Here is a 26321-nt window from a genome sequence, read left to right on the forward strand (position 1 = left end):
ATCAAGAATATGTTCAAAGTAGATAAGATGTCAGTTCTTTGCAACGTTTTGCAAAGATATATTTAGGTTTGGCAGTGTAAGGACACTTAAGACTGTCATCAACACTTTCAGCAAACAGTAATTTTTTTCGTAAGTTATTTTATCAAAAGTGCAATGAATATAGCCATGGGCAAGCAGATTAGCTTCACCTAGGGGTTCCTTGCAGCTGTTGGATCACTTTCTCCTTAAAGTCTTGTTAGTAGTGTCCAGGATGCTAGAAGGTGGATTTTGTTCCACTGAGGTCTGCGATTGCTCAATGCCCATTTCAGTGGGCATCTGCTGTGAACAAAGGATAGGATTCCATCTTGCTGCTTCTATAGGCACAAATCTGTTTTCGTTTTTATATAAGTTTTGATTTAGTGGAAATTACATCATCCTATGGAATCAACGGTTACTTAGTAGGCAAATCTGAAACTTCAGCTAAATGTCTTGAAGATGTACAAGGACAGATACAGGACTACACTATGGTTGGTATGTTTAACAGTCGTGCCCGTATTTTCACGTGGTCAATAACGTGCAGGTGTTTGAGGTGCCTTTTTGATTCCCAGCATGACTTCAGAAGGTGTGTCTATACAGTAAGCTTAAAGAATGGAAGTGATACAAAAATTGCTACTTCTGAAAATATTATGTATCCGATCACTGTGCACAAAAAGAGGAAGATTGTGGTGTGAGTACATGAAGTACAAGTTTTTGGACACAACAGAATAAGAGCAATGTATTGAGCTTATACAAGAGACAGACATGATATTCAGTGTGCATATACTGAATGTACATAAACATAATGTACATATAGATTGAGTATAGGTAATGTGATTTACCCTTAGTATGATTTGGCACTCCCAGCTAATAAACTGCTGGCTTTCTCCTTGCGTTTCCAGGAGGGATTTTTGGAAATGCCAGGAAACAACCATAATCTCACAGTTCCTTATCGCCTCTCCCAAGGGGAACCTTCACAAGAGGTGATCGCCAGTGGCATTTCCTTGAGACAACGGTTGCTGTCAACATTACTGCCCTCTTAATTTGTAGATACAAATGTGCCTCAGCAATTTCAACAGCTTTCATTGTAGAGGAAATGCTAGCAGCCATGGCTTACCTAATTTTTTGTGCTTCCGTTTGTTTTGCTGTGAATAGACCTGAGTAGTCAGTATGAAAAGCAGGTGCAAGAATCATGGATTTGCTGCAAGAATAACTTCAGAAATTTGTTGGTATTAGCAACAGCAGTATGTGTGTTGAAATAAGAAAATGGAAGTAAGAATAAAATATAAGATACAGCACAGCATAGTGGAAATTTAGAAAATTAACCCTTTTTCAAAGCATGCTAAATATCAGCTAACTCAGCTATTACACTAACAGAGCTATCGCACTGCAAGGACATTGTAGCCTTTAAGATGATCATTTCGCAGAAGAACTAAGAATATGCAACGACTTTGTAAATATAAGACCTCTGAAGCCGTGGCTGGATGGGAGCACCTCGAGGAAAATCCCAGTGCGACCCCAGCACTGTAATAAAGAATACTGGCTTGAAAGTCTCATTGGCTGGAGAGTTAATTTCTTTGCTTCAGTGTGATCATGTTCTATGATACAAGGGGAGAATCCCAATTAAAATCTTGTAGCTAAATAAGTGACAAAGACCTTACAAACAGTATGAGACTCCAGGCCAACTATGGTGGTAGTAATAATAATGATAATGATAATATCTGGTCTCTGAGGTCTTTTATATGGAATAGTATAGACATAGCAGGATTATTTTACCAATTGTCATTCTACTAACTTTATTTTGTGGGTTTTTTTTTTTCTTTTTTTCCCAGCATTCACCAAATGCTGTCAAGAAACTGGTCTTCTTATGGTGGTGAAGTGTCGGCAAGAGAACACAGCACTGAAAGATTGTCTGGTTGGCTAGTAAGTCCCTCATGAGTTTCTGTTGGGCTTTTTTTTTTGTTGTATGGTCTATACTAATCTAGAATGAGCAGAACTCTTAAATCTTCTCAAAACGGGTTTTGCAAGGTTAGCGACTTTGATGTATGTTCTCAAAATTGCATCTTCATTTTAGAAAAACGTGTGCTGGTCAGGGCCCTACCTGAAAAGATTTTATTTCCTTTATAAAGCTGCCCTATGGCTATAAAGACTCTCGTCCTCATTTAAATGGTGTCAGATCTAGATTTTCAGCCCAGACAACATGCAGCCCTGTATTCGCTGTGCTGTATTACCTATGTGGGGAGTAGGGGTGAGCAGCAGAAGCACCTTCCTTCTCTGTTAGTGAGACAGGATAAAGTTTGTTTTGATTTTGCTTCTTGAACTGTTTTTGAAGATTTAGTCTTTGTCCTGGAAGAGTCCTGCTGTTGTGAACAGCAACAGCAGCAGTGATGGGAAACTGTGAGATACGAAAGGGGTCACCTTGATGCCATGGTGGATTGAAATGTGTCTTTTGGAAGTCCTAATTTATCCCCAGTGCTACCAGGCTGAAGTGTTAGATTCTTGAATTTCCCAGGGTGAAGGTTGGGGATTTTTTGACTGGGGGGAGAAGGGCATTGGTTTGGTTTTTGGTGGAATGTGTGTCCTGTCCTGTTAAACCAGAGATTAAGATTAAATGCCTTTAAATGAGTGACAGTTACTCTCAGGTATTTAGGAATTGATGAAAAAACATGTGCAGCCAGGTAAGAGTTCAAGTCTAACTGCAGTGAGAACTTGCTGGAGTTATTCAGTTTTATTTGTCTGTACCCTGCATAAAATTTTGCCTTTAAAAAAAAAAAAGCAATACCCAAAATATACACTACTGAAAAAAAGTTTAGTGCTTGAATAATTATACTTCATATCAAAATTACGAAAAAAAATGAATGGAATTCACTGATTAAGGACCTACATGGTTACTGTTCAAGGCGTACACTTGAACCTGTTCCCAGTAGTTGCCTGAGTGCATAAATATAAGTGTACTCCAGCAGATTCCCATGCTGAGGATGCTGACTGCAAATAATAACAAATTATTTAGCTGAACTGAAGTACCAAAAGTCTTTCCTTTTTTCTACCTTTCCTCTTCATGGCTTCACTGTAGAGGCTTGAAAAGGACCGTGCCTCAAGAGAGAGCAATGTCATGAAAGAATGCAGACCAGCTCAGTATTTAGAGTTTAGGAAGATAAATGTAACCGCTTATGCACTTTATAAAAAAAAAAGTATTTTATTATTGAAGGCAGGCAAATTTTCTTTGAGTGTGAAAGGAAGATCAGTTATGAGTGTTACTCGTGCTATATCTGTTCCATACTCCAAGATGAAAAACATTGTTATGTATTTGTCTGTCTTGTAGCTATTCTGATCCATTATTCTATGAGGAATGCAAAACAGAGTATTTGAAGCAAAGAGAAGAATACAGAGCAACTGGAATTAAGAAAAAAAGACAGAAGTTTACCTCAAATGTGTAGTTGAAACTTAAAACTAACTTTTCAGATTTTATATCCAACTTTGATTTGAATTGATTTAAACAGACTTAAATCATCTGTACCCCCATTTAACAGAAAAACGCAAAATGAGATAAATGGAGAATAAAATAATCTCTGAACCTAAAAGTATTTTTTTTTATTTTCTGTAATTAAAGATATAAAGCACACTGTCACAGTTTGCAAGATAAGTCGCAAAGGTCTGTTCCTCTGTCTGGACTTGAGATTTGGAAACTCATTTACAAATGGCCTTTTGGAATTTAAGGCTTGTGGCTAGTTATGTGTGGCAGGCTACATAAAAACTTAAGGGTGAATAATTTAAGTTGTATTAACTGATCACAAGCTGGGTATACATTAAAATTGGTCTATTTGTCATCTGAAGCTGAGGGTGTATGGAGATGCTCTTGATGCTCTTACAAGAAGAGAAGGGTGGCAAATGCAGAAGAGCTGAGCTTCTTGGACCAATTTGATGTATCTTTTTCATGAAAACGTTGAGTCATATGAGAGCCTGATGAGTCTGTGTTGCCGGAAGAGATGGATGCCCCAATGCCTCTGTGTGGCCCAGACTGACTGTTTCAACTCTAGAGGAAAAAAGTCGCCTGATCGAGACCTTCCCTGAGAATGGGAGACTCAGGCACGCCGGAGGCAAAATCATCGAGTGCGGTATCCTCCCCTGCTTTCCTCTTTCAGAACGAAGATGATTGTATAAGCTGCCACACTTCAGGAGTGAGCAAGTGACCACGCTTGCAAAATTACTATGGGTAGAGGTGAGTGAATGACTAAACTAGGTGTGTAAGACACAGGCCACTTCTTGCAGAAACTAAGTGTAAGCAAGTCCCGATTTAGAAAGGGGACGACAAAGGATCTTTCTTATACTGGTAGTTGAAGCTGCTTAATTGTAGAACTCTCAAATGCATAAATGGCTTCACTAGAGATAGTGATGTTACTCTTCTAGGGTATCTTTTGAAGCATTTTGAAATAAAAAAATTCTTTACAAGTAAGGAAAGGCTACACTTAGAAAACTTACTCACACAGTAACTTTAATGGCCTGATTTTACAAAAAAAGTTTTTTTGCCTGAGTAAGTAGTAGGATTTGTTACTCTTCCATCAGAACATGCAAAATTTGACTTGTTTATTTTAGTACTGTTTCACCACACAACCAGTACTGCTCTAAAGCTATTCATGTGGGAAATTCAGTTTAGGCTCCGGGACACAGGTATGTGACATACTTGAGGTTACTGTTGCAGGTTAGTCCTTGCTCTTTATTCTGTGCCTTTTACTGGAATAATCAATAATAATAGTGCTTCTGCTATTACACAGCAGATTGGCTGGAGCATTAAGGGAATGCTTGTGAATGAAACACTGAAAGGATGTGTAGCATTCAGTCTTGTTGGGCAAACTTAAGTGGCACTCAGCTCTAAAACAAACCATCTTAGAACAGCTTCTGTGGAATAAAGTTTCCTACACCTGTACTTGCTCTGGGCTCCTTAGTTCAAGCATTTTGAAAAACAGAAATATTCCAGGTCAGTTGGTGGAAAATTGGTTGTTTCCCTGTATGTATTTAAAAAAAGAGGAAACTTAAGGTAGATGGTGAAATGTTTTTCAACAGTCCTGTTATCCCACTATGAAAATCAGCTACATTTTCAGCCTCTGGAAAGCAAACTTGGGTGGTTGTAATTTCTCTGGAAAGCAAACCTGGGTGGTTGTAACTTCTCTGGATAGCAAACCTGGGTGGTTGTAATTTTTGTCAGAAGTGCTTCCAAAGAGGGTTTGGTTGGGGGCGAGTGTTCTCTTGCAGGCAAGTGCTGTGTGCTGCCAGTGGTACGGGCCTGCACCGAGGGCTCACCTGTGTCTTACTCAGGTCCATACCACAGCTGGTGAATACAGGCAACAGCACCAGCAGTGGGTGTTCATTGCCGACGTGCACTGGCTGGTAGTGCTGGGAAGGAGTTAATGCCTGTAGTGGAACAAAGCCCGGTTTAACCGGCAGGTGTTGCTCCCCCACCATTCCATACACGCTTTATGTGAAGGACTGTAACAACTCACTTCTGCACTGATAACCAGGCTCTGCTGTCGAGCCTGACACTGCGTGTATTGAGGTATGCTGTCAGCCATACATTTCTCTTTACCTACGCTGTTGTGTGTGTAAGGAAGGAGTGGGCCGCCCCTCCTTTGCTTACCTTGGCACTTAGAGCTGGGCTTCGCCCTTGGCTCCGGCATCAGCTTCCTCTGTAATACACCCATGGCCTTCAGGTGGTGTTTCCCAGTTTTGCCTTCTTGATTTCACACCTTTCACTTTCTTAAAGTGTTGTGCCGTGCAGTACCCTGTATTTTAATTGCATTTACATCTTTTATTTAAAGTTTAAAGGAAAGAATGAGTACTATGATGTGACAAACTCGTATTAGTAAATTGCCTTGGTTTTGTCCCAGCTGCAACCTTTCCTTCCTACTGAGGTTAACAGGAAGCAGGCCTAGATCCTGATCAGTGTAAGAAAACATCGGTAGTATTGACAAAGCCTTCAGCTGTGCTTCAGTGGTGAAGTGGAAGCTTTTTTGCTACATGTTAAGTATTTTTAAAAAAGCACTTCTATTTTGTCAAAAGTTATTCTCAAATGACGAGAGGGTGCAGCTCTGGAGGCCTGGCTCTCTTCCCGCCTCAGCCCCTCCACCTCCCCACGAAACAACACATGCAGCTGCCTGCGCTTACCGAAAGCGGGCAGCTACACGCGATTAGGAAGGGAGCTAACCTCAGACATGCAGTACTTCACCTGGCCCTCTCCATCTAAACCAGGGATTGCAACTCTAATTAATGGTCCCTGGGTGTTTCTTCATATGGCTTTTTCATTTTGAAGTCAGTTCTGCAGGATTCTTACACATCATTGTTATTCTGCATAGGAGCAGACAATTGGTGGACTTAGTCTAGGTGTGTCTCCAATGTTTTCCAATTAACTTGTTAAGATAAAAAGATGACTTAAGTGCAGAGGCAGGGACTAACTCAAGTAGGTCAGCCAAAGTCTGAAGCGTGGCAATGCCGGTAGCCCGCCACAGCTAATATTCGCCTAAGTGCCTGATGTTTTCTAACACATGACCTCCTTAAAAGTTAAGGGGGCATTACCAAACGCTTGCAGTGCCAGTTTTAAGACTGCCTGCTACAACTGGAAGCTTTCACAAAGCTGCGCGGCTTTCACTGTAGCCATACAACGAGCCTGCACTCTGCGCTTACCTCCTCTAATGGGAACCACATGCTCAGCCAGCTTAAAACCATCCACTGTGTGGCACTATTGATTGACATTGATAGACTAAGGTCTTGAAGCTAGAAGATGGATTTGTCACCTTCAGCACCCTCACACAGCGGTCACGGTTTTTGCAGCAAAGGCACCGAGCTGCTTCTCTTCGTAGCGCTTGGGAGAACTTCCAAGCGCCCGGGACACCCACATTCTTCAGTTCAGGCTGTGTTGTTTCAGTGTATTAAGGCTCTCTCCAAACTCCTGCGAGAAGCCCCCTTCAAACATGAAATCTAAAAGGAAGGAGGCAAAGGGTGTCATATAATTTACATTAAGAAGTTTGCCTTCATAAAGTGAAAGATGAGTGGCATTCTGTAATGCATAGGGGTTTCAAAGAGGAGTGGAACTACCTACCGCTGCAGTCCCCAAGTCCTCACCCAGCAGGGGATCTGTAAGGCAGGAACACATCCTGCCTCACAGTTAGTACAGCCGTACTCCTCCCCAGGTAATTCCTGCAAGCTTGTGTTCTCTGCTTATCATCCAGATGTGGTCAAATAGAGCTGAAACGTTACGTGTTCCATCTAGTTTAAAAATGAGTTCAGTAACAATAAGCACTTGGTTGTTTCTTTCATGCTGCTCCCCTGGATCAAACATCCCTACTCAAACACCATCCTCTTATCACTCAGTTACTCTATCTTGAATCATCTTGCTGTTTGAATTACTTTGTCTCTTCCATCTTAAAATATAATTAAATGAATTCTGCTTGACGCTGATCCTCGGTTCATACCGCAACACATTTACTACAGAGAACAGATTTTTTTTTCTTTTTTTTAAATGGTTCAACTGCTTATCAGACTTGGGAATTTGCAACTCAATTACAATTAGGGTTTACTTTTAGTTCTGATAATAAAACAAATTAAATACTTATGTCCACTGTCCTATGATGTTCATGCAAGTAGTGCACCAACCCCCCCTACAGAAAGGGGCAAAAGCCTGACCCCTAAAAACCAAAACAATACAACTCCCCCCAAAACCCATGTGCCTTCTTGTATCCAAACTACACAAAGCAACAAGGAAACACCTTACCGCTCTGCCACCGCTGTTCTTCACAGGGCCTGTCTGAGGGTCAGAAGAAAACGCAGGCGAGTCAGTCTGGTACCAGAGCTTTTCACTCTTCCTTTACTAGGCCAGAGAGTCATTAAAAATAAAGCTGTTGGAGCACAGGGGCCTCAAATTCTACTGCAAGTAGGTTTTGAAATAAAATTAAATCTGCTTTACATCACCAGTATAGTTCATATTATATGTGCATGGGCCGGTATTAAATTATATGGAGTGGGTATTGTCTTACTGTAACTCCGCCCTATCTCTACCACTGCTCAAATCTTTTTCCAGCTGTAAAAATTTGACAGCGCATCACAGCTAATTTGGGAGTTTTTGCTTTCTTCAGTCTGACTAGTTCACATGCATAAGAGGAAAACTAATCAGTTGTAAACCCACAAAAGTGGCAGGGAGACGTAAAATGATCAGATTTTAAAAGTGTTTAGAATGAACCAAACAGTGGAATTCTACGTATGAGTTATCAGAGTTTAATCCAAATACATAGTCATCAGCTTGCCATATGCTCACCTAAATGTGCAAAGCAATGACCTCCTCCTGTCCCAAAAGCTGTCTTCCATGCCTGTTAAATGCAATTAGTGTTAAATTAAAAATTGTCAAATCAGTGGGTTGGGTAAAGTTTTAAAATGTTCAAAGTTAGCATTCAAGTGGACTTTTTTGGTGTCATTTTAACTTACTTGAGGACTTTGGTCCTTTATGCAATTTTACAGTTTTATGTAACAAATGCACACGCAAAACACCAGAGCCTCTTTTCTACAGCTACTTCCGCGTGTAACTCGCTGTCACCGTGATGAAAGGCTTTCACTTCTGAAAATGGAAAAAGCACTGTAAGCCACTAGCAGTGCGGATTTAAATGACTTTTCCATCCCGAGTCAAAATTTGATCGCATGCTCCAGCCCAACAGACCTCTCACAAGCCAGCTGGCTCCCAGCCAACTTCAAAGCTGGGGGCTTCCTTTTCAAGCGCTACCATTTTGCCGCAGCAGCGAGGGAGGGGACTGGAAATGGTGCCCACAGCCAGCTCCCCCCGTCCCGCCCTCCTCGCTCAGGTAGCAGCAGCTCTTCCAAAGTCCGCCTCGGCGAACACCACTGCTCCCCTCTCCAGCATGGGAAGCAGCACAGAAGATAAACCCAGGCTCAAAGGCAAAGCTCAGGTATCTCAGCCACTGCCTGGAGAAGCTTAATTTTTTATGTTTCCCTGTCACCCAGGACAGGCTGATCAGGAACCCTTTGACACAAGCAGTCAAACTCAAGAGGAACACGCCATAGCTTAAGGTAACTCAGTCCTTCGGGTTTCAACATCTAAGAGAATAGACTGAAGCAGTCTGCAGGGGATGTTTGGTTTTTACCTGCACAGAGGAGGATGAACCTCAAATTAATTGCTTGTGTTTGGAATGACCTTTATACACAATCTAGAAATTAAAACCAAGTAAAAAAAAAAAAATTTGTGCCAAATACTGAAAGGAGATTTGTAAGTGAAACCAATTTCGAACAAAAATAAATTTATTTAATATCTTACACAGTAGAATTCCTTCATTGCACAAATCAAAGTATCAATTATGGTGATGTCTGTTGGATGATACATTACTTAATAAAAACCCCTCTGTTCTGTGGAGGTGGGGAACCCCCAAAAGTCAGCTACATTAGAACTAGACACCACAGAGCTTACGCAGCCGCACGAGAAATGTTTTCTGCTGCTTTGTTATTACACAGGTAGTTGGTTCTGTCAGCTCAAGCCTAGTGACTTGGATTTGTTTTATGCATATTGGGTTTTGTTCTATTACTTTCCAAGAGATTGTACTCCCCTGAGTCAGCCGTGTTCATTGGTCAGAATAAATTCCAGCATCTGACACCATTTCCATTAATCACAGACAAGCCAGGATACGTGAGCAAGATAATAGAAAGATAAAAAACAATATCTGGTGAACGGGAAACACTGTTTATGTATGCTGCTCACTACCACCCTAGAAGGTATCTGGAAGGCATTTTTTCAACTTTGATAGGCAAACGGAAAGAAGAGAAGAAGATGGGCATCCTATGAAGTACTCGCTCCGCAGGGAAGAAAGCATCTGGAACCACACGGGTTGTGTAGCACCTTGGTAATGCTTTTACAGCCCATCGTTACTACGGCTGTGCTGCAGTCATAGCTTCCTTCTGTATTTCTGAGCACTTTTAAGATAATTTGCTGCTAAAAAGCTGAGAAACTAATTTTTATTCTACTGAGCTTAAGCTGGGCCTGTGAAGTTGAATACTTCACCCACCCACCCACCTGTAAATAACATATTTAGTATTAAGTGTCTTCCCACCCATTACGAGTTAGATACGGATCTAAAATACAAAGCATTTTTCTTGAACATATTTGAGCAGTCAAAAGCGTTTCACTTAACCCTGTTATATTAAGCCAGATACGAAGCAGAGCAGGTTTGGGTTTTTTTTTTTAAAAAAAAAAAAAAAAAAAAAAGCATAAATTGTTCTTGGCCTCAGGAGAAAAAAAATAGCACTTAAGACATCCATAATCTATAAAGCAGACAGTTGCAATTCACTTAACTCTAGTCTTAGTGGCATACTAAAAGATACCACAAAAATACTCCTTGTGTATCTCAACAATGCTACAACACCTCATCCGATTAAATTAAGGCTTTGTCTCTTTAATAAAAGAAAAGTTAGTAGCCTTCACCACCACACAAATAGTCGAGTCGAGGCCCTGGTGCCGTGCAGAGGCGGCTCGGTAACTGCGCTGCGAAGAGGGCGAGTCCGGGGCAGGCACCGCTGTGTGCAGCCTTGAGTCGGTTTCTTGCAGCATGAACTGAGGGAAATGAGCTGAATGTCCGCGATTCTCAGCGCTCGGCAGCAGCACTTGTGTTCCTTTATAATTCACAATAAGGCCCAAATTGGTGCAATCTAAACAGGAAGCCTATGCGTGATTATTCCCTTGCCATTATCTAATAGAAATCAAGATTTCAACAAAAAAAAAACAAACAAAAAAACCACCCCTTCTCACCTTTCTTGTTTAAAAACTACATAAAAATGCATTTCTAAACCAGAGGAATCAGAAGGCTAATTGAAAGGAGGAAGGGAAGGAGAATCCAGTTCTTCATTTTATGTCTTACTCTGAAAAAAAACCCCACTGTCAAGCTCAGAGCTGGTACAAGTTTTAAACACAGGATACCAAATATTTTCTTGATAACATAAAAATAGCAAGCAAATACAGAACTGGGTTCCTTCGTTTTATTCCAACAACTGACTTTTCAGTGTGATCTTTCGCAAATGTATGCCATTTGCAGTACACGGCTATCTAGGCCCCATGCTAGATTTCTTTATATTTACATTACACCAGCACAGCTTTAACTTCAAGGAACTTGCTCCTGATTTACAGCAGAGGAAGACTAGGCTTTCTGTTTCAGAACTAGAATTAAAAATAAAGAACATATCAGGCAATTTGTTTTCCCTCTTTAGAAGTTGAAGCGTTAAGGTGCCTATTCAGAACCATACTAAAAAAGCCTCAGTTCATTCTAAAAATTAAATTTTAACTCTTGTGCAGACAGTTTTGATTACACTGATCCAGGTAATCTGCTGGACAGTTTAACAAGGTGGTTTTATTCTTCATTTCCCAAAACACATTCTCATTAGGCTTTGGAGGACTTGGGAATACCCAGGAATTATCTTCCAGAGAGCTCTTTCCGTAAGAATGGTGGTCCTGAAACATTTTGTCATCAACTGGAATGGGTCTCTCATCTGTCCATGCTTGCAGAGTCACCCTTTCAGATGGGATTTTTACATCTCTCGGCAGAGGAGCAGACACTGCATTGCAGAGCACTTTATCGTTTTGCAAGAGGTTTTTATAGACTACCCCAGACGTCAAATTCAGCTTTGAAATGTTCACGTCAACACATTGTACTGGTGCAGCAGAGGCAACTGAAGAAAGAGGTTAAAAAAAAAAAAAAAAAAAAAAAAAAGATATTTTAAAATGGCATTAGCTAATGCATTTTTCATTTACTCCAAGTGTCCTACAGTACAGCAGGTACGTTAAACCCAGTGTTTCCAAGTTACAAATTTTCAGAGCGTATTTTACTTCAGTAACTATTTAAAAGTTACGAACGGAACATACTAACCTCCTCAGTCTGATTGTGCCAGATGAACCAGTGATCCCGCAAGAGCAATGTCCGAAATATACCCAACACCAAGGAAATGTCCCAGTTCCCACTTGAACACAAAAAAACTGAGGAACTTTTTGACAGGACTGGAATGAATGATGCAACAGGATTTTTGCGCGCTTCAAGAAACCAGCCAGATTCAGAGCACTGCTTACACATAGCATGCTTCTTCCTACTCCACTGATTACTCCACTGATTCTTTTAGCAAGTTGTGTTCTCAGGCTGCCAAGAACCCGAATTGTCACTGTCCATGAAGCAGTAAGAGGGAAGCGCATGGTGCTCACAGGTTCTCTCTGCTCCGCTATTGTCTGACTTCTGCAAGTAAAGTGAGAGACTGCAATGTTCAGCCATCTGAAATCCCAGGGGAGTTTTAAACCGTGCTAGGAAGGGGAGGGTTTTGAAACAGAACAGCATCTACCTGAAAGAAAAGAGCTGCACCTTCAATGCACATCTGAACAGATGGCCAATAATTTACATAAACGGGTAACGATTCCAGCAGTTAAAGAAACTCAGTCTTACAGGTAGTTTTCTAGACTAGATATGAAACTTAAGTACGCACTGTGATTTGTAACTTGAGTTCTTAAGTGACAGAAAGAGGAGCCAGTATCTTGATCAAAGGATACAACTTCCATTTGTCACTAAAAATTAAGGGGCAGTGCACAATTTGCAAACGTCAGCCAAAAGCACAGGCATCGTATCTGAAAGACCTGCAGGGGAACTGGATTTGGCCTCTTTCTGCTGACAGGTGTAAAAAGCAATTTGAGGTCTACAGACCTTTAGAAGTTCAAGAAAAATGGAATACACTGAAAAATGGATTGAAAATGTAAAAAAACCGTAACACATGAACAGACACACATTTGTTGAAAATGCCTCCATACATAAATGACAGCTAAGGAGAATCCGCGTGTTAACTGGTCTTGTTACCATCACACACAGAGCAATGAATACATTGTGTTCTGCAGACTTTATGCACCTCTTATAGCAGCAACTAGTTTGTATCTGGTAAAATACTTAGTACTGCAGGTATAGGAAGTAGATGCTCAAGAAGTCAATTCTACCCATATTTTGCATAAGCTTTGATTTTTCTATAAGCACAGCTATATCTGCATTGCATTTGTAAGCATGGCTGACAAGCAAGGTAAACAAAAAAAAAAATTACAGTTTGCATTTCTACCAAACCTGTCCACTCTTACACACTTCAAAAAATTACTGAAAAAAGCCTACAGAGCAAAGAGCAAAAATCCACAGTTTTCCAATTAATCAATAATGCCTTTTATAGCTGTGGCTGTACAAGTGCATTGGCAACCGCAGAAAATCAGACTGTTCACCAAGTAAGAGAAGAGAAGAAAAAAAAAAAAATCAGTACTTGTGTAGTGGCAAGAGTGTTAACTCCAAATAAAAAATAAGGACGGAAAGATACTACGTGATCACATCAAACCTCGACACACTTAAGGATTAAAAACTCATTCAGTTCCCAGTTTCTCTGCTGAAGTGATTTGACAAATGTGCCTTAGAATTGTAGAAACACGGACTCGCCTGCTAACACTATGACCAAGCCTAAAAAGCATGTGGATAATTTATCAGCCAAGGACCAGAGAGTGACCATTCATCACTGCTGCCCACAGACAAAGGCAGTGATTGACCTGGAGTGAATCCTATCGCCTTCTCACCGAGCCAATCAAGGCTGTTCAGAAACAAAAATGTCTTGATCTTGTAATGGACAGGGACGTCAGAGACCGTCACCAACATATTGTAACCGAGTTCGCCGTCTTTCACCAGCATCTTCTGTATTCTGAACACGGTAAGCACCACAACTGAAGTGAGCAGAAAATGAAGGAAGGAAACACTGCGTTGAACGGTCAGACTGACAGTCTGGCCCCACCAGAGTAAGAACGCTCTCTCATAAAGCATTTGGCTTGAGAGAAGCACGCATGTGAAATAGAAGAACCCCCTGATGAACGGCTCACAGAAATTATATGTACTTTATGTGGAATTATTTTCCCCTTAATTATTTGCAATGTAGCAGCAGAAATAAGGTGGTTTTGCAGCCTCAGTATTTGACATTCAGAAAATGTCACCTTGTGTAGCATTTGGCTGGAGAAGACAACTTTTCTGAATGCCAACGTAAAGAAATACGCAACCATAAGGGGATTTCAGCCTATTAAAGTCTGATTTTAACATGTTGCCAAATTAATGCTTTATCTTTTCTATACTGGGAAAATAAGACTGCGTTTGCAAAAAGATTTTTTTTTTTTCCCCCCTAATATGAAGTAGTTGTGGTAAAAGGTCAAATACGAGTAAACTTAACACCTCAGCCTTGTGCACATAAGCAACACTTGACTGAGAAAAAAGCCACAAGGGGAACAGAATACAGTACTGAAGAAAAAACACATCAGCAACACCTTTATGTGTGAAGTTGACCAGTATGAGACAGAAGCAAAAGCAGAAAATGGGTAGGCTGGAACCATAATATAGTCTAGCTTATCAACTTCAATTGATGAGATTCTGATAAGATATGATAGCTAGTTTCTTTTTAAAATGGTACAGCTTGAATCAACGGTTTGTGCTTGTAAGGTCTGTTACTGCAAACACTGACTTGCCTTTCTTGGTCGCTGTTGGGTTTGTTTTCAGTTTTCGTAGAACCTCAGCTTGCACGTCAGTCACTAGACGCAAATTAGACATTTCTCTCTTCAGTTCCCAATATGCTTGTTGCACGCTTTCAAAACAAAAGTTTTTTAGAAGTTAAGTAATTGCCACCTCTAAAGCACCCTCATGCCTATTAACGTGCTTATCAAGCAATAACTGTTAATAAATTCTTCTTGTCTGACATACACTGCAAATTTTGCTAAAGTACCATAATTCAAAGTGAATTGAGTAGTACTGGTAATCATCTTAAACTGATGGACCTTTGTATAGACTCTTGCATATTACCAGATACAATATATTAACAAACTAGATGATACTAATAATTTCAAGTTCCCCAAATGGAAAGAAATATGAAGCATATTCTCCAATTTCATTATTTGAAACTAACCGTCTTCCCATAAAATCAGTAATCTCAAAGGAATACTTTTTAAAAAATAAATTAAATGGGCACTGGACTGCAAACAAGGTAGAGCATCAGCTTTGAATGGCTTCTGATAAATGACCACACACACCATCATGCGTCATGATCCTAGTAATGTTAATTGTTGATTATTTTAAATATTCAATCAAAAAATCAGTATCTGGGTCTTTACACCATTCACAATGCTACAGTGAATTCAGAGTAGATACCCGAGATCCAAACTCAGCACACCCCTCCCCCCTGACCAAACTAAAATATCAAACTTACTGTTTCACGTTCAAGTCATCTAATTTATGTTAATACACTGCCTTTTCAGACAGTGTAAAAAATAGCAACCCAATTAGTTCTCTGATAAGACAGCATAATATGGGAAACATATTTAGCAACAGCAGCACTGTTCCAACATTGAAGTTTCAGGTTATTAGCTGGTAAGAAAATCAGCAATAACAAAAATCAAAGAAATCAGCATCACCATATGTTTTGTGGTAAAATTTCAAGCAAAGGCTCACTGAACACCACATTTATGTTGATTAATAATTAACTTAAGTGTTCAAAACCATAAGGATGCAGTTACTTCAACTTAAACATTAAATCAATGATTTAATGGGGTTTTTTAATGCTTAACATTCTACCAAACCACATTTATTGAGGACAAGTATCAGGGATGGGAGTTCTCAGAATATTTCTTTCTTCCTCACTATATTCACCTCAAAGATGTTTATTTGCAAACAGTTCAGTACCTCAAACTATTGCTGAGATGGCCAAGAACTATTAACCTGTACAACAACTCTATTTTCAAACATGCACAGATACAGATTTCTGTCCCTCTAAAATGGAAATTTAGGATCACTCCAGCATGAATTTATTAGACATCAGTGTTTTCAAAAGCACTGTGAGAAACAGCTGTTATTCTATTCTGCAAGTTAACACTGAAAGAGTTCCCTTAAAACAAAGAAGTTAAACCTTATTCTAGGCACACAAATATTCCCCCAGAATATAAAAATTCAGATTCATAAACCCTGTAAAACAGTGGAAGCTGATAGCTTAAATATATAATATAAATACTTAGTAAAGTATTAGGTATCCAGCAATTCTGACAGGTAAAAAATTAAAATTTTCATAACTGACAGTTCAAGAAGTTCAGGTAAACCTGTGGCCTTTTTACTGCAGAATCCATTTGGCTCTTTGAACTTTTAAGACACGACAATTTTAAAATTAAGTTGATGTGGCAACGCATTTCATTTATTCATGTGTTTTGGCTTCAAAGGTAAGATCAAAAAAACCTTATTTATATCAAACCAGAACTAATATTTAATATAGATGTGGTAAATATAAGAACAGCTCAGAAGGAAAGTGCTTAGGTAAGTTTTGTAATGTGTATTTAGCGCTTTTAAAAGCATCTTGCAGAGGGATGCAGGTACCAGACTTCCACAGAAATCACACACAACATTTTAACTGGTTTTGCGGATACTGACCTAGAATCCCATTGCAAAGCTTGATTTTCAACAAATTTCCAATCAAAGACCACATGCTTGGAAGTTTATCCTGTACTGCCTTCTAATATGCAATATAAACCTTGAATATGATGGTCTATCTAAATCTACAGCAAAGTAGGTTTGCAAACCGAGAACTTAAATTCAGATTTGCAGGCTGCTGACAAATGTGAAATAATTACCTTCCAAAAAGTTAACTAACTGCAAATGCCTGCATCTCCCATAAACAGAAAGATTGCTTGCTACAACAAAAGTTTCACATAGGAGGTTTTTAAATTTTTCCACAGATTTTTGGATGGGTTTACATATTCAGTACATGTTACACATTCATTATTTATGTCATGTAACAGTAAACACTATACTGTATATATGCTAATTCAGATGGTTGCCACCTGAACATCACTTTGTGGACTAAATCTGCTCCAGAACACCGAAGAGATAACTGCTTTACCTTGAGATAACACCTTTTTTCAGGCGTGTAAGACTGACTATGAAGCTCCAGCAGAAACCACAAGAAAAAGTGTTAGCTAGCTAGCTATCCAGTCAAGGTGAAAGTGTAATTTGTGTACAGTGCATATAATATTATCATCATGACACCAGTGAATGTATGAGAAGAAATATCTGCGCTGTTCTCTTTCAGCGACGGATTTCCTTCCCCATCTCTTCAATACCCAAGTAAGCAACAAGGTATTATATTAAACAATCTATCGTTATGAAGGACCACTCTTCCCTCTTGTGGAAAGCAGTGTAAATACACAAAGAGGCATACCAGGGTGCAAGACATGCGGTTAGTATTTAATTTCTGCAAGACTAAACATTTGGGAAATTTCACGCACTCATGAATTGTTCTTTTGCATAAAGAATTAAAGGATATATATACACTTTCTAATACAGCACACATACTCAAGAGGGTAAAATATAGGAGTTTAGATCATAAGCACAATTGAATGGCTGCAAAATGAAAACAAATGCTTTCTGATAGCCTTTTTCTGCAAAACTGGTATTTCCTTTTGAATAGGTCATGTCTCCTCAATATTTAAAAAAAAAAAAAAACCAACACCTTTAGGATGTCTTCTAGTAGAAATGTTATTGCACTGCGCTAAGTAAGAATATATGTTGCAACACTAACCAAAATATTTGAAGCCATCACCTATGCAAACACAGAGACCTCCCCATACATGGAATGAAGATACTCTGTAGCTGAGATGAGCCTTCGAAACTTACCTACCACCTCCTCAAGTCAGCTAATTATTAAAAAGCTGATTTTTAAATAGAAGGCAATTTAACTTCCATTTGCTGTACAACAACCTGAAAATGTAAATGTTTTCTTATCATCATCATCCTGGATTACCAACATAATAAATAAATAAAAAAAAAAAATCACAATGATCTTGCTAAATCAGTATACCTCGACTTGAAATTAGATTATGTAATTTGAAATAACATCTGAACAGGCTGCAAGAATATTTACTTGTTCAAAAAACTGTCTCTCAGTAAACTAAAAATAAAACAAGAAATCCACTTGATTTTCATACCTCTGGATGTCTTGCCTTTGCAGGACGTCTGCATTTAATGGATTTTCGTCTTGAGCCTGGTCCTGCATAACAGTGAGGGGAAGATAGAGAAGGAATGAACATATGATTTCAGATCTTCTGTCTGAAAATACTGCAGTGAAACTACAAGTTTGCTAATATTACAATTCAGAAGTAAAGTAGTCTTCATTTATGTTGGCTGCAGTGGTTTTCAAAATGGACATGACGACTTCGACTAAAAACTTCCACTTAAAAATGCTTAAATTACTTCTGTGAAAGCATTGCTCAGCCACCACCATACACTCTCTCCTCTCCCCCCCACCCTTTTTTTTTTTTTTTCCAAAAAAACCCCAAACAGCTGAGCTCTTGGAATTTGTGATTCTTTGAAAAGCAAAAATTGAGAAAGGCTTTTGAGTTCTATTAAAAAAAAAAGTAATCAGTCTTCTCTTGTTCTTTCCCCGCCCCAGTATATAAAGACATTTAAATTAAACTGTTTCAGTATAGATTTACTTCCACAAGTTACTCTTATGTTAGAACATAATTTATCCCTTGAGTCTGAAAGACTGCTTTAAATCATGCGTGCAAGCAGCCTCACTGAAGTTATCAGGGCCGTTTAACAAATCAAACATTGGGCTCACTTCGTTAGTCATGTCTCCATTACACCGTCACTGGTGATGAGTTCCCGTTCATAGCCCTTCTCTTCATGTTCCCTTCCTACTGCTGGTTCCTCTAGCCACAGCTGTTACGGATTTGATACCTATTACTGTGGCTTCATGATGGCCTATATGCATTTCAAGCAACTTGTCAATACAATGTACACACTACATCAACTACAATGCAAGACCTGAATATCTAAGAATAGGAAAAAAAATTGAAAGCATACTTGCCTGAGGTAGAAAACATCTGAAAATGCTAAATAATGTAATTAAAAACAGTAATAACGAAAATACCAGCTGGGTCTGAAACAACGCTGACTTGTCATTCATTGCCCATTGACCACATTTCCCTGTATTTCACCTGACAATTTTTCCCCCTCCTGAAGCCTTTCCCCACCATCACCCATAAGAGGTTCAATTTCATAGCTAAAAAAATAAAACAAACAGTTGCACTTTATTACCCCACATTTGAACACTTGTACATTTTATTTCCTATATTAAGCAGTTACCCAGATCAAGAAGAAGTGATACTTAAAAAGCTGTTCCTTATATTTGTTGCTTGCAACAAGAGCTGCTGATATAAGCATTATTTAAACAGTGTCATGTCTAGTATTCCTTACAGCTGCTATTTTAGTCCGTTCTTTCTAGCAACATTCATTCTCACAATACAACCTGCAATTATTCTGTGGAGCTACCTGAAAACACCAGAACTGCATACAGGTTACAGTATGCCTTCAGAATTTACAAGTTATTGAAAACACCTAAAAGAATTCCAGATACAAATGAAAACAACCACCAACAGTAATGGAAGGTAACAGAACACCTCACACGCCTTGCAGGTAACGTGCTTTATCCCCACCTAGTGGAAAAAACACAGACTAAACCTGAGACAAGACAATCAATGCATATAGGCCTGCCCCTGGAAGCTAGGAGTGAGGCATGACAGCAGATCTGCAGAGACACATTCAGTGCTGAGAACCCAACACCCCAACTATAGATCTATTTATATCTATATATATGCTTTGAGGGCAGCAGGGGAAAAGGACTTTACATCAGGCTAGCTCTAGTGTGGTCTCCGAATGCTCAGAAGAGGTTGAGTCTTACATATCCTGAATATCGGCTCACTCAAATATTATATGACTCAAGATTACATAATTGTAGTTATTAATGCCCATAAGGAACCTAAAATCATCTGCCTCTTCCATCAATCACATTTAAATCTCTTAAATTTGTGTAACTTCAATGTGACTGCAGAGTCGTAGAGACTGCCACTGTACCTTTTATCATGTAAAGCAGTAAGCATGCACTAGACATTTTTTTTTTCATTTAATGCATTTTATTACTGTTAATATATCTTAATTTCCTTTTTGAGATCCTAAGCACATCTATGTTACACAATGAGTCCCTCGCAAGATGACAGTTGCCCCAGAAATGGCAAGGAAGGGCACTAAAAGAGGTACAGCAAGATTCTGGAAACCTTGTTAACAAGAATCCACTTTCCCGACAAGCTTCATGCAACTACCCTGCTGCACTAGAGCTCCTTAAACAAAGTTCATGATATCTTTTAACATAAGTACTCTATTGTTTTAAGGGAAAAACAAACAAAAAAACCCAGACAAACCAGGTCTTCCCAAACTTCTTTGGAAGTCCAGCCCAAGGCAAATACTAGCACAGAACACTTCAATCTGATCGACTACTAGTAAGAAATCGTAAAGCTTTATTTTCTGGTTTTATATGGGCAAGGGCTGGAAAATCTCACCTATGTAAGTGTACTATTTCCAAGAAACAAGCCAGTCTATGAGAATATTTAAGGTTAATTTTACTAGGATGTTCATCTTTCACTCAATTATACACTTCATATCACTTTGTTTACCCTTTACTTGTTTGAATAAGGGAATTAAAATAATGCTATAACACAGACAAATCTATTAATACAAAAATTTCTTAAAAATAAAGGTACCTTCTGCTTGGATTTTTGCAACTCCTGTCTGAGACTGTTGCACTCTTCCTTGAGCTTTTCTAGATCCTGTTCCAGACTATGCACTTTCAGGTCACTGCTCAGCTTCTCTATTTCCCAGCTGGACTGAGTACAATGCAGATTTTTCATCACTGTGCAAGAAGACGACAAGCAAGACAATCAGATTTCAGTTCCAGTTTAAGAAATGTAACTCAATATGTAAGGTTTCACTTTAAGCAGCCTACATGCCCTACAAAAATTTATCCTGTACATTCTGAAGAAACTGCAGTCTTTGACAACAGCGAAATAATAACACTGGTAAAGTTGTTGGCAGAGTAGTAGTCCATTTTCTGAGTTTGAAGTATGGAGCCCTACTTTCAAGAATGCACTGTTGATTTTACATAAAGAAAAAGGAAGTAGCAGCATAAAAAGGCACTGGAAATACAAAAATCTGTTAACAGCAAACACGCACGATATATACACCAACTTGCATACTTCTTATATGCTTTGAAAACACAAGCCCTTTCCTCCCTCAGATTTATATCATTAAAGAATTTACCCGAAGTTTTTCCCAAGTTTAATATCAAGAAGTTCCAAACAGAACTACAAAAGGTACAATCAAAACAAAAGCATGAAGTCTGGAAGTTAAATAAGCCTTCTTATTAGGCAGAACACATTCACATGGTGTCTATTAAGAAGCAACCTAAGATGATCCTAGCATCAAAGCAGTAGTAGGCAGCTGGTTAGACAGCAAGAAAGGGAAGAGCATGACAGAAGAAAAATCCCAAGTCTTCAACAGCATGGTACACTCGCTTCCATATTTAACAATTTAAACAAGCTTAAGCTACACCGATTTTTCTTAAAAAAAGGTACTCAGAGCCCACTTATGAGTAAAATTGATTACTAAGTAAGGCTTGAAATCACCACATTTTTAGAGCTTTGTTTATAAACTCTGCACTTCTTACCTCCTTAAACCGTGATGTCCTCAACAATGATACTACCGCTACGTGCGGTTTGTTCTAGGTTTAAAAATTTGAGCAACTGAAGTGGTGCATTACATGCTTGAGCTCCTCTTGGAGAGTAATCCAATTCAAGCATAGCAATACTTACAAGCACCCTTCAGATGACTGCATTTGTACAGAATCTGAAGTCCAGTCCGTTTCTCCAACTTTACATAGATGGCATTTTCTTCTCCTTTCTTGTAACAGTACATTAATAAAGATTACTTTTTTCTTCCATAGTGTTTTATTTTACATACCTATCATCTACACAGCACAACTTACAATGGCAGTAACAGAAGCTGGATTTGGGCTTTTGGAATTGCCAATGTACACTGTTTCTCTTTCCACCAGGCTCTCTACAACCAACATCTTTCTACCCTTCCTCACCTCCCAACCCTTTAAATAGCTGTTGTTGGCTGCAGCTTTTGCTATACAACATCCTCTTGTACCTGTCATATCCCAACAGTGAAACAAAGCAGTATTCCAGATCATCTGCAGGTACCAGAGAAAGTGGTATCAATTGACACTTGAACAGGTATGCCCCTGCCCCACTCCGAGGAAAAGGGGGTGGGAGGGGGGGGGCAGAGATGTACATGACTAGCCTATTAAACTGTCAGGTTGTGCATGTTTCTCAAATTATTAAATAACCTACAGCGGAAGAACATGACAGCCTCAGATCTTTACCATGGAGCTCCTCATCTAGGATAATAAAACATGCCTGTCACCATTTACAAGAATGAATACATAAACAAGCTCAAGGTATCTCACTGCAGTGTATCCTCTCTTAACCTAGTCACTATACAGGGTTAAACCTCTTAATGCCCCAAGATCATAATATAACCACTAAAACTAGTCAATATATATTAAGATGAAGTAACTGAATGCATACCTTGTTGAGTTTCCACTTCAGTTCTTAGTTGTAACAGCTCTACTTCTTTAGACTGCAACTGTTCATTCAAGGTTTTCAAGGATTCCGCACTTTCTTTCATCTATTTTAAAAAAAGCCACAACAAAACAAGAAAACTATTGCTTGGATTTTTTTTTTTAGTGTTAGCCTAGCCCAGTAATAAAATTGAGATACTTAAAATTGCTATTCCTACATAAAGTATTGTCATGTACTTTAAAAACCTATAAGAGTGATAAAACAAACACCACATCTTCAGCAAATAAAATTCATGCTACAGTAAACATTTACTAACTATGCAGTACTTCTGTAATGTGCATTTAAGTCATTACTTAAAAAGCCATACCATTTTATCCAGTTTGCTTTTCAGATTATCTCGGTCAATGCAGGCCTCTCGATAAGCTTGGTATGCCTTATTTACTTGTTCACGTCCAACTGAACTGCATTCCTCTTCCAGTCGGGAGCCAAGCAGCTAAAAGTTTAACAAATGTGAAAAATAAGTACGTTTCGTATGTTATATTGAGAACTGCAAAATTTTAAAAATGTAATGGTATAGGCTGCAACATTAAACTAACAGCATTTGTTTTTTAGTTTAGAAAATAAATTAATCAAATACATTGCTACGGACCAATTTTTTTTTTTTCCCCCAAAAGCACAACAAAGGCCATCTACAAATTCTGCAATCTCTAACCACACTTAATGCTTGCTAGTTTACTGCTACGAGTATTTAGAAACCATCCACAAGTCATGATTACTCACACTGACAACCCCTTAATCGTATTTTTTCCAGGCTCTGAAGATGTACAAATTGCTTTTTGGAAAAAGAGTTTTAAGCATAAAAGACACAACATATAGAAATTTAAAAAATTATGTTCATTTTCCTCTTAATGACTCGTAATTTAAACAAAGATTTCTTTCAGTGTGTTTATGTGAGAAAAGCCAAAGCAGAATTATTTTACACATAATTAATTTCCAGGTCCACACTATCTCATTGCCTGCTAAGGCAACAGACAAGCAAGGGGGAATAAACACTACCAGCTAGGTTGTCAGAAAGAGGGGAGCAGAGTTAAAATCCTTTCTGTCTTGTTAAAAATACTGAATGAAGTCTTACATGAAATTACATCTGTCCATGTAGGAAGTTTGTGTTTTGATTAAGTATTGCATTATCCTTTTCATTCTGTTTATCTTGCACACTTTCTTTAAATTGTTAAGGCATTTAAACACATTCAGTGTACCTAATGCAGATATTTGCAATCAATTTACACATATTTTCTTAAAAAAATCAAGCGAAACACACACACACACATGCACAAAAAGAGATGACAATGTATCTACCTTAAATACCTCCTCTTTAAGGTGTTTGCTCAAAAGAAAGTTCAGGAAAGCAAGCCATAAGGACAGGAAGCTTCTGCCCCTTGTTTTTTGTATTGACCCTACGCATGTACCCTATGTGTACTACACATTTTCAGTTTTGTCCTTGACATTCTACCCCCCTCCCCAAATAAAGCCATTCAGAAAGAACATAAGCCCTACCAAACCTTCTGGAAACTTCCACACACTTTGAAATTTAAAACTCAAAAGGGATAACGCCCCATGTATTTTTTTTTTTATCATACAGGTATACTAGCCATTAGTAAAGACAAAGTCAGTTCTGTTACTTAATAGCCTAGGCCTTGTCAATGCCCCTCTCTCATAGAAACAGCTTTATGGTATTCACATACTAAATCAGAAGTTTTCTTTATGTAAAACAAAGTATCACCTTCAAGAGAATTAAGCTGAAGCAGGCCAAACCGAAAGACACAAGAGTGAAAGGGACTGTCAAGGTCATCAAACCTTGTTCATTGTGGTCTTGAGTAACCACGTACAAGGTGTTACACGCAGCATGGTTCAGAGAATACTCAGTCTAGAGCTCTATTTCTGTCCCCCTCCCACCCCCCCAACCCCTCCAGGACCCAATGTAAAGGAAGCACTCAGAAAGTTTTGCCTTTTGACAGAAAGTCAATTCTGCCAAACTAGTCACCAAGAATTCCTGAGTAAGTGTTTCAAAACTGTACTGAGCGTGACTCATCCGCTTCATTCCAATGCCACAAAATAACATACTTTGTAAGCTTTTAAGAGTCAGTAGCACATACTTAAGGCTAAGCCCTAATAAGTGTCTGGGCTCTAACTCTAGGATTTATCTTTCTGTCTTCCATTAATAAAGAGATCAATCTATCCAAGTCAAGACCTTCTACAGTACAAAGACACTCACTACTGAACGATGATATACATTTAACATCCTTTACTCGGGGAGAAAAGCCTGCATCATGGCTGATTTTTAGCTTTAATGAACTTCACTAGACTAAGGCCACGAGAAACTGCATATAAAACAAATTCCTAGATTCCATTACGTTTTAGAATTACTGCATCAAAAAACGAGCCAGCCAACACCACTATGTTAAGCATCGCAACTTTGTATTTCATGCTTGAGACTGCTATTAGCTAGACCTAGCCAGATACTCTTTAACAACCAATTTTTCCTTATTTTGGCATGCTGTGCCCAAGAGATTCTTTTGATGGACAATTCTGGCTGTTTCTAGACTTGGCACCTCACTATTCAACAGTACTAAGTCACATGTGCCCACATTAATAAACACCATAAAGAGGCAGATGAAATACAGTAATGATCCAATGCAACCACACGTCTTTCTGAAACAAAACTAGTGTCTTTGCAGGGCACTACTCCACTGCATCACATACAGGCCCAGTAAGAATCAAAAATCCCAGTATGATGTAATTAGACTATCAGAGGAGCAAACTGTGTGCCACTTAAACAAATAAAACAATTTCCCAAAACTTTTTATCTTGAAAATGATTTTAAGTACATATTTTAACTACTTAGTCATCTGATCCACCAGCCAGCCAGGAGCAAAACCAGTAGCTGCTACTAGAAGCTGGTAAATTGACTTTTTCTTACCTTCTCTTCCAGAATTCTCACTCTCTTTTTTAAGGAGGAGTTCTCCTTCTCTGTCTCCTTTAGTCGTTTCTTGATATCTTCATATGCAGTGACAAGTGCGAAGTGTGAGGCAACAGACTCATCTCCACTGTAAGATGGAACAGGAATCTCCCCATCTCTCTTATGAGCGTTGTCTGCTTTTTCATGGTTCAAAATACAGATGTCATCCTCTACCAACTCCTCCATGACAGCTGTTAAAAAGACAGATACGAGTGCAAAATTTTCACACAGACAAATTCATCAAGAGTCTCAAGTCTGAAAACCTTCCAAAATAATACTGCAGGCTGTTTCTAAGTATGACAAGACTGAATAATCAGGAAATATCTTAATCTTGCAGAAAAATCTTGAAACCCATTTGACATTGAAAATACGCTGGTTATAAAAGAAGCATCTTTCACTGTCACTTGATAAAAATATTTTGAGTACATATCAGATTTATAAACCCCCAAATTCATCTTTATTAAGGCTTAACACCATCCTAGAATTTGGCTGCTCCCAAATATCTGAACTCCAAAGAACTATTGTATTAGCTTTTGCAAGTCAGTACTGAGCAGTGAGAGAGATTATAGCTACAAGAAATCGACTGACTACCCTGGTTCCTGAGCACAAGTGCCAGATTTCCTTCATTCTTGAACACAAATATTTATAATTCTCCCAACCTTTAAAACTGAACCTTAAGGTACACTTGCATCAGTCCTGAAAGAGGCTGCAGGAGTAGCTATTCTCTACTTGGTCACAGTAGAACACATCCTGCTG

At 38.8% G+C, this 26321-nt stretch overlaps 2 protein-coding genes across 8 annotated transcripts in view; one reads left to right on the forward strand and one right to left on the reverse strand.

The window, feature by feature from the left end:
* CMC1 (C-X9-C motif containing 1) overlaps positions 1-18048 on the forward strand; it is a 59289-nt gene extending 41241 nt beyond the window's left edge. For 3 of the 6 annotated variants that reach the window (XM_035890708.1, XM_035890710.1, XM_035890709.1), the window contains 2 exons: positions 1848-1938; positions 3338-5375. In XM_035890708.1, the coding sequence (XP_035746601.1) occupies positions 1848-1938; positions 3338-3452 (206 nt within the window). In that variant the 3' untranslated portion in view covers positions 3453-5375. Of the gene's footprint in view, positions 1-1847; positions 1939-3337; positions 5376-8566; positions 10818-17160 lie in introns of those variants that run through there. The other 3 variants (XR_004841500.1, XR_004841498.1, XR_004841499.1) reach the window with 3 other exon arrangements.
* Positions 10256-25756, reverse strand: AZI2 (5-azacytidine induced 2). 2 transcript variants are annotated; one of them, XM_009635146.2, is made up of 7 exons: positions 25527-25756; positions 22917-23042; positions 22556-22655; positions 20669-20817; positions 18056-18117; positions 14561-14676; positions 10256-11721 (listed from the first exon to the last, which is right to left on the reverse strand). In XM_009635146.2, the coding sequence occupies exons 1-7, from the start codon at positions 25749-25751 to the stop codon at positions 11333-11335; spliced, it is 1167 nt and encodes a 388-aa protein (XP_009633441.1). In that variant the 5' UTR covers positions 25752-25756; the 3' UTR covers positions 10256-11332. The 2 variants fall into 2 exon arrangements, with proteins under 2 accessions (XP_009633441.1, XP_035746600.1); XM_035890707.1 differs by lacking the exon at positions 10256-11721 and adding an exon at positions 12385-13774.
* Positions 25757-26321: the final 565 nt, after the last annotated feature.

The sequence above is a fragment of the Egretta garzetta genome, unplaced genomic scaffold (assembly GCF_000687185.1).
Source record: "Egretta garzetta isolate BGI_Z169 unplaced genomic scaffold, ASM68718v1 scaffold313, whole genome shotgun sequence".
Lineage (NCBI taxonomy): Eukaryota > Metazoa > Chordata > Aves > Pelecaniformes > Ardeidae > Egretta > Egretta garzetta.

Excerpts from the sequence above, each read along its gene's own strand:
- AZI2 (XM_009635146.2), bottom strand. The coding sequence starts at position 25,751 with ATGGAGGAGTTGGTAGAGGATGACATCTGTATTTTGAACCATGAAAAA. Across the intron at positions 23,043-25,526 it reads TGAGAATTCTGGAAGAGAAG|CTGCTTGGCTCCCGACTGGA; the intron begins GTAAGAAAAAGT and ends TTAAACTTTTAG. Across the intron at positions 22,656-22,916 it reads AAAGCAAACTGGATAAAATG|ATGAAAGAAAGTGCGGAATC; the intron begins GTATGGCTTTTT and ends TTTTTAAAATAG.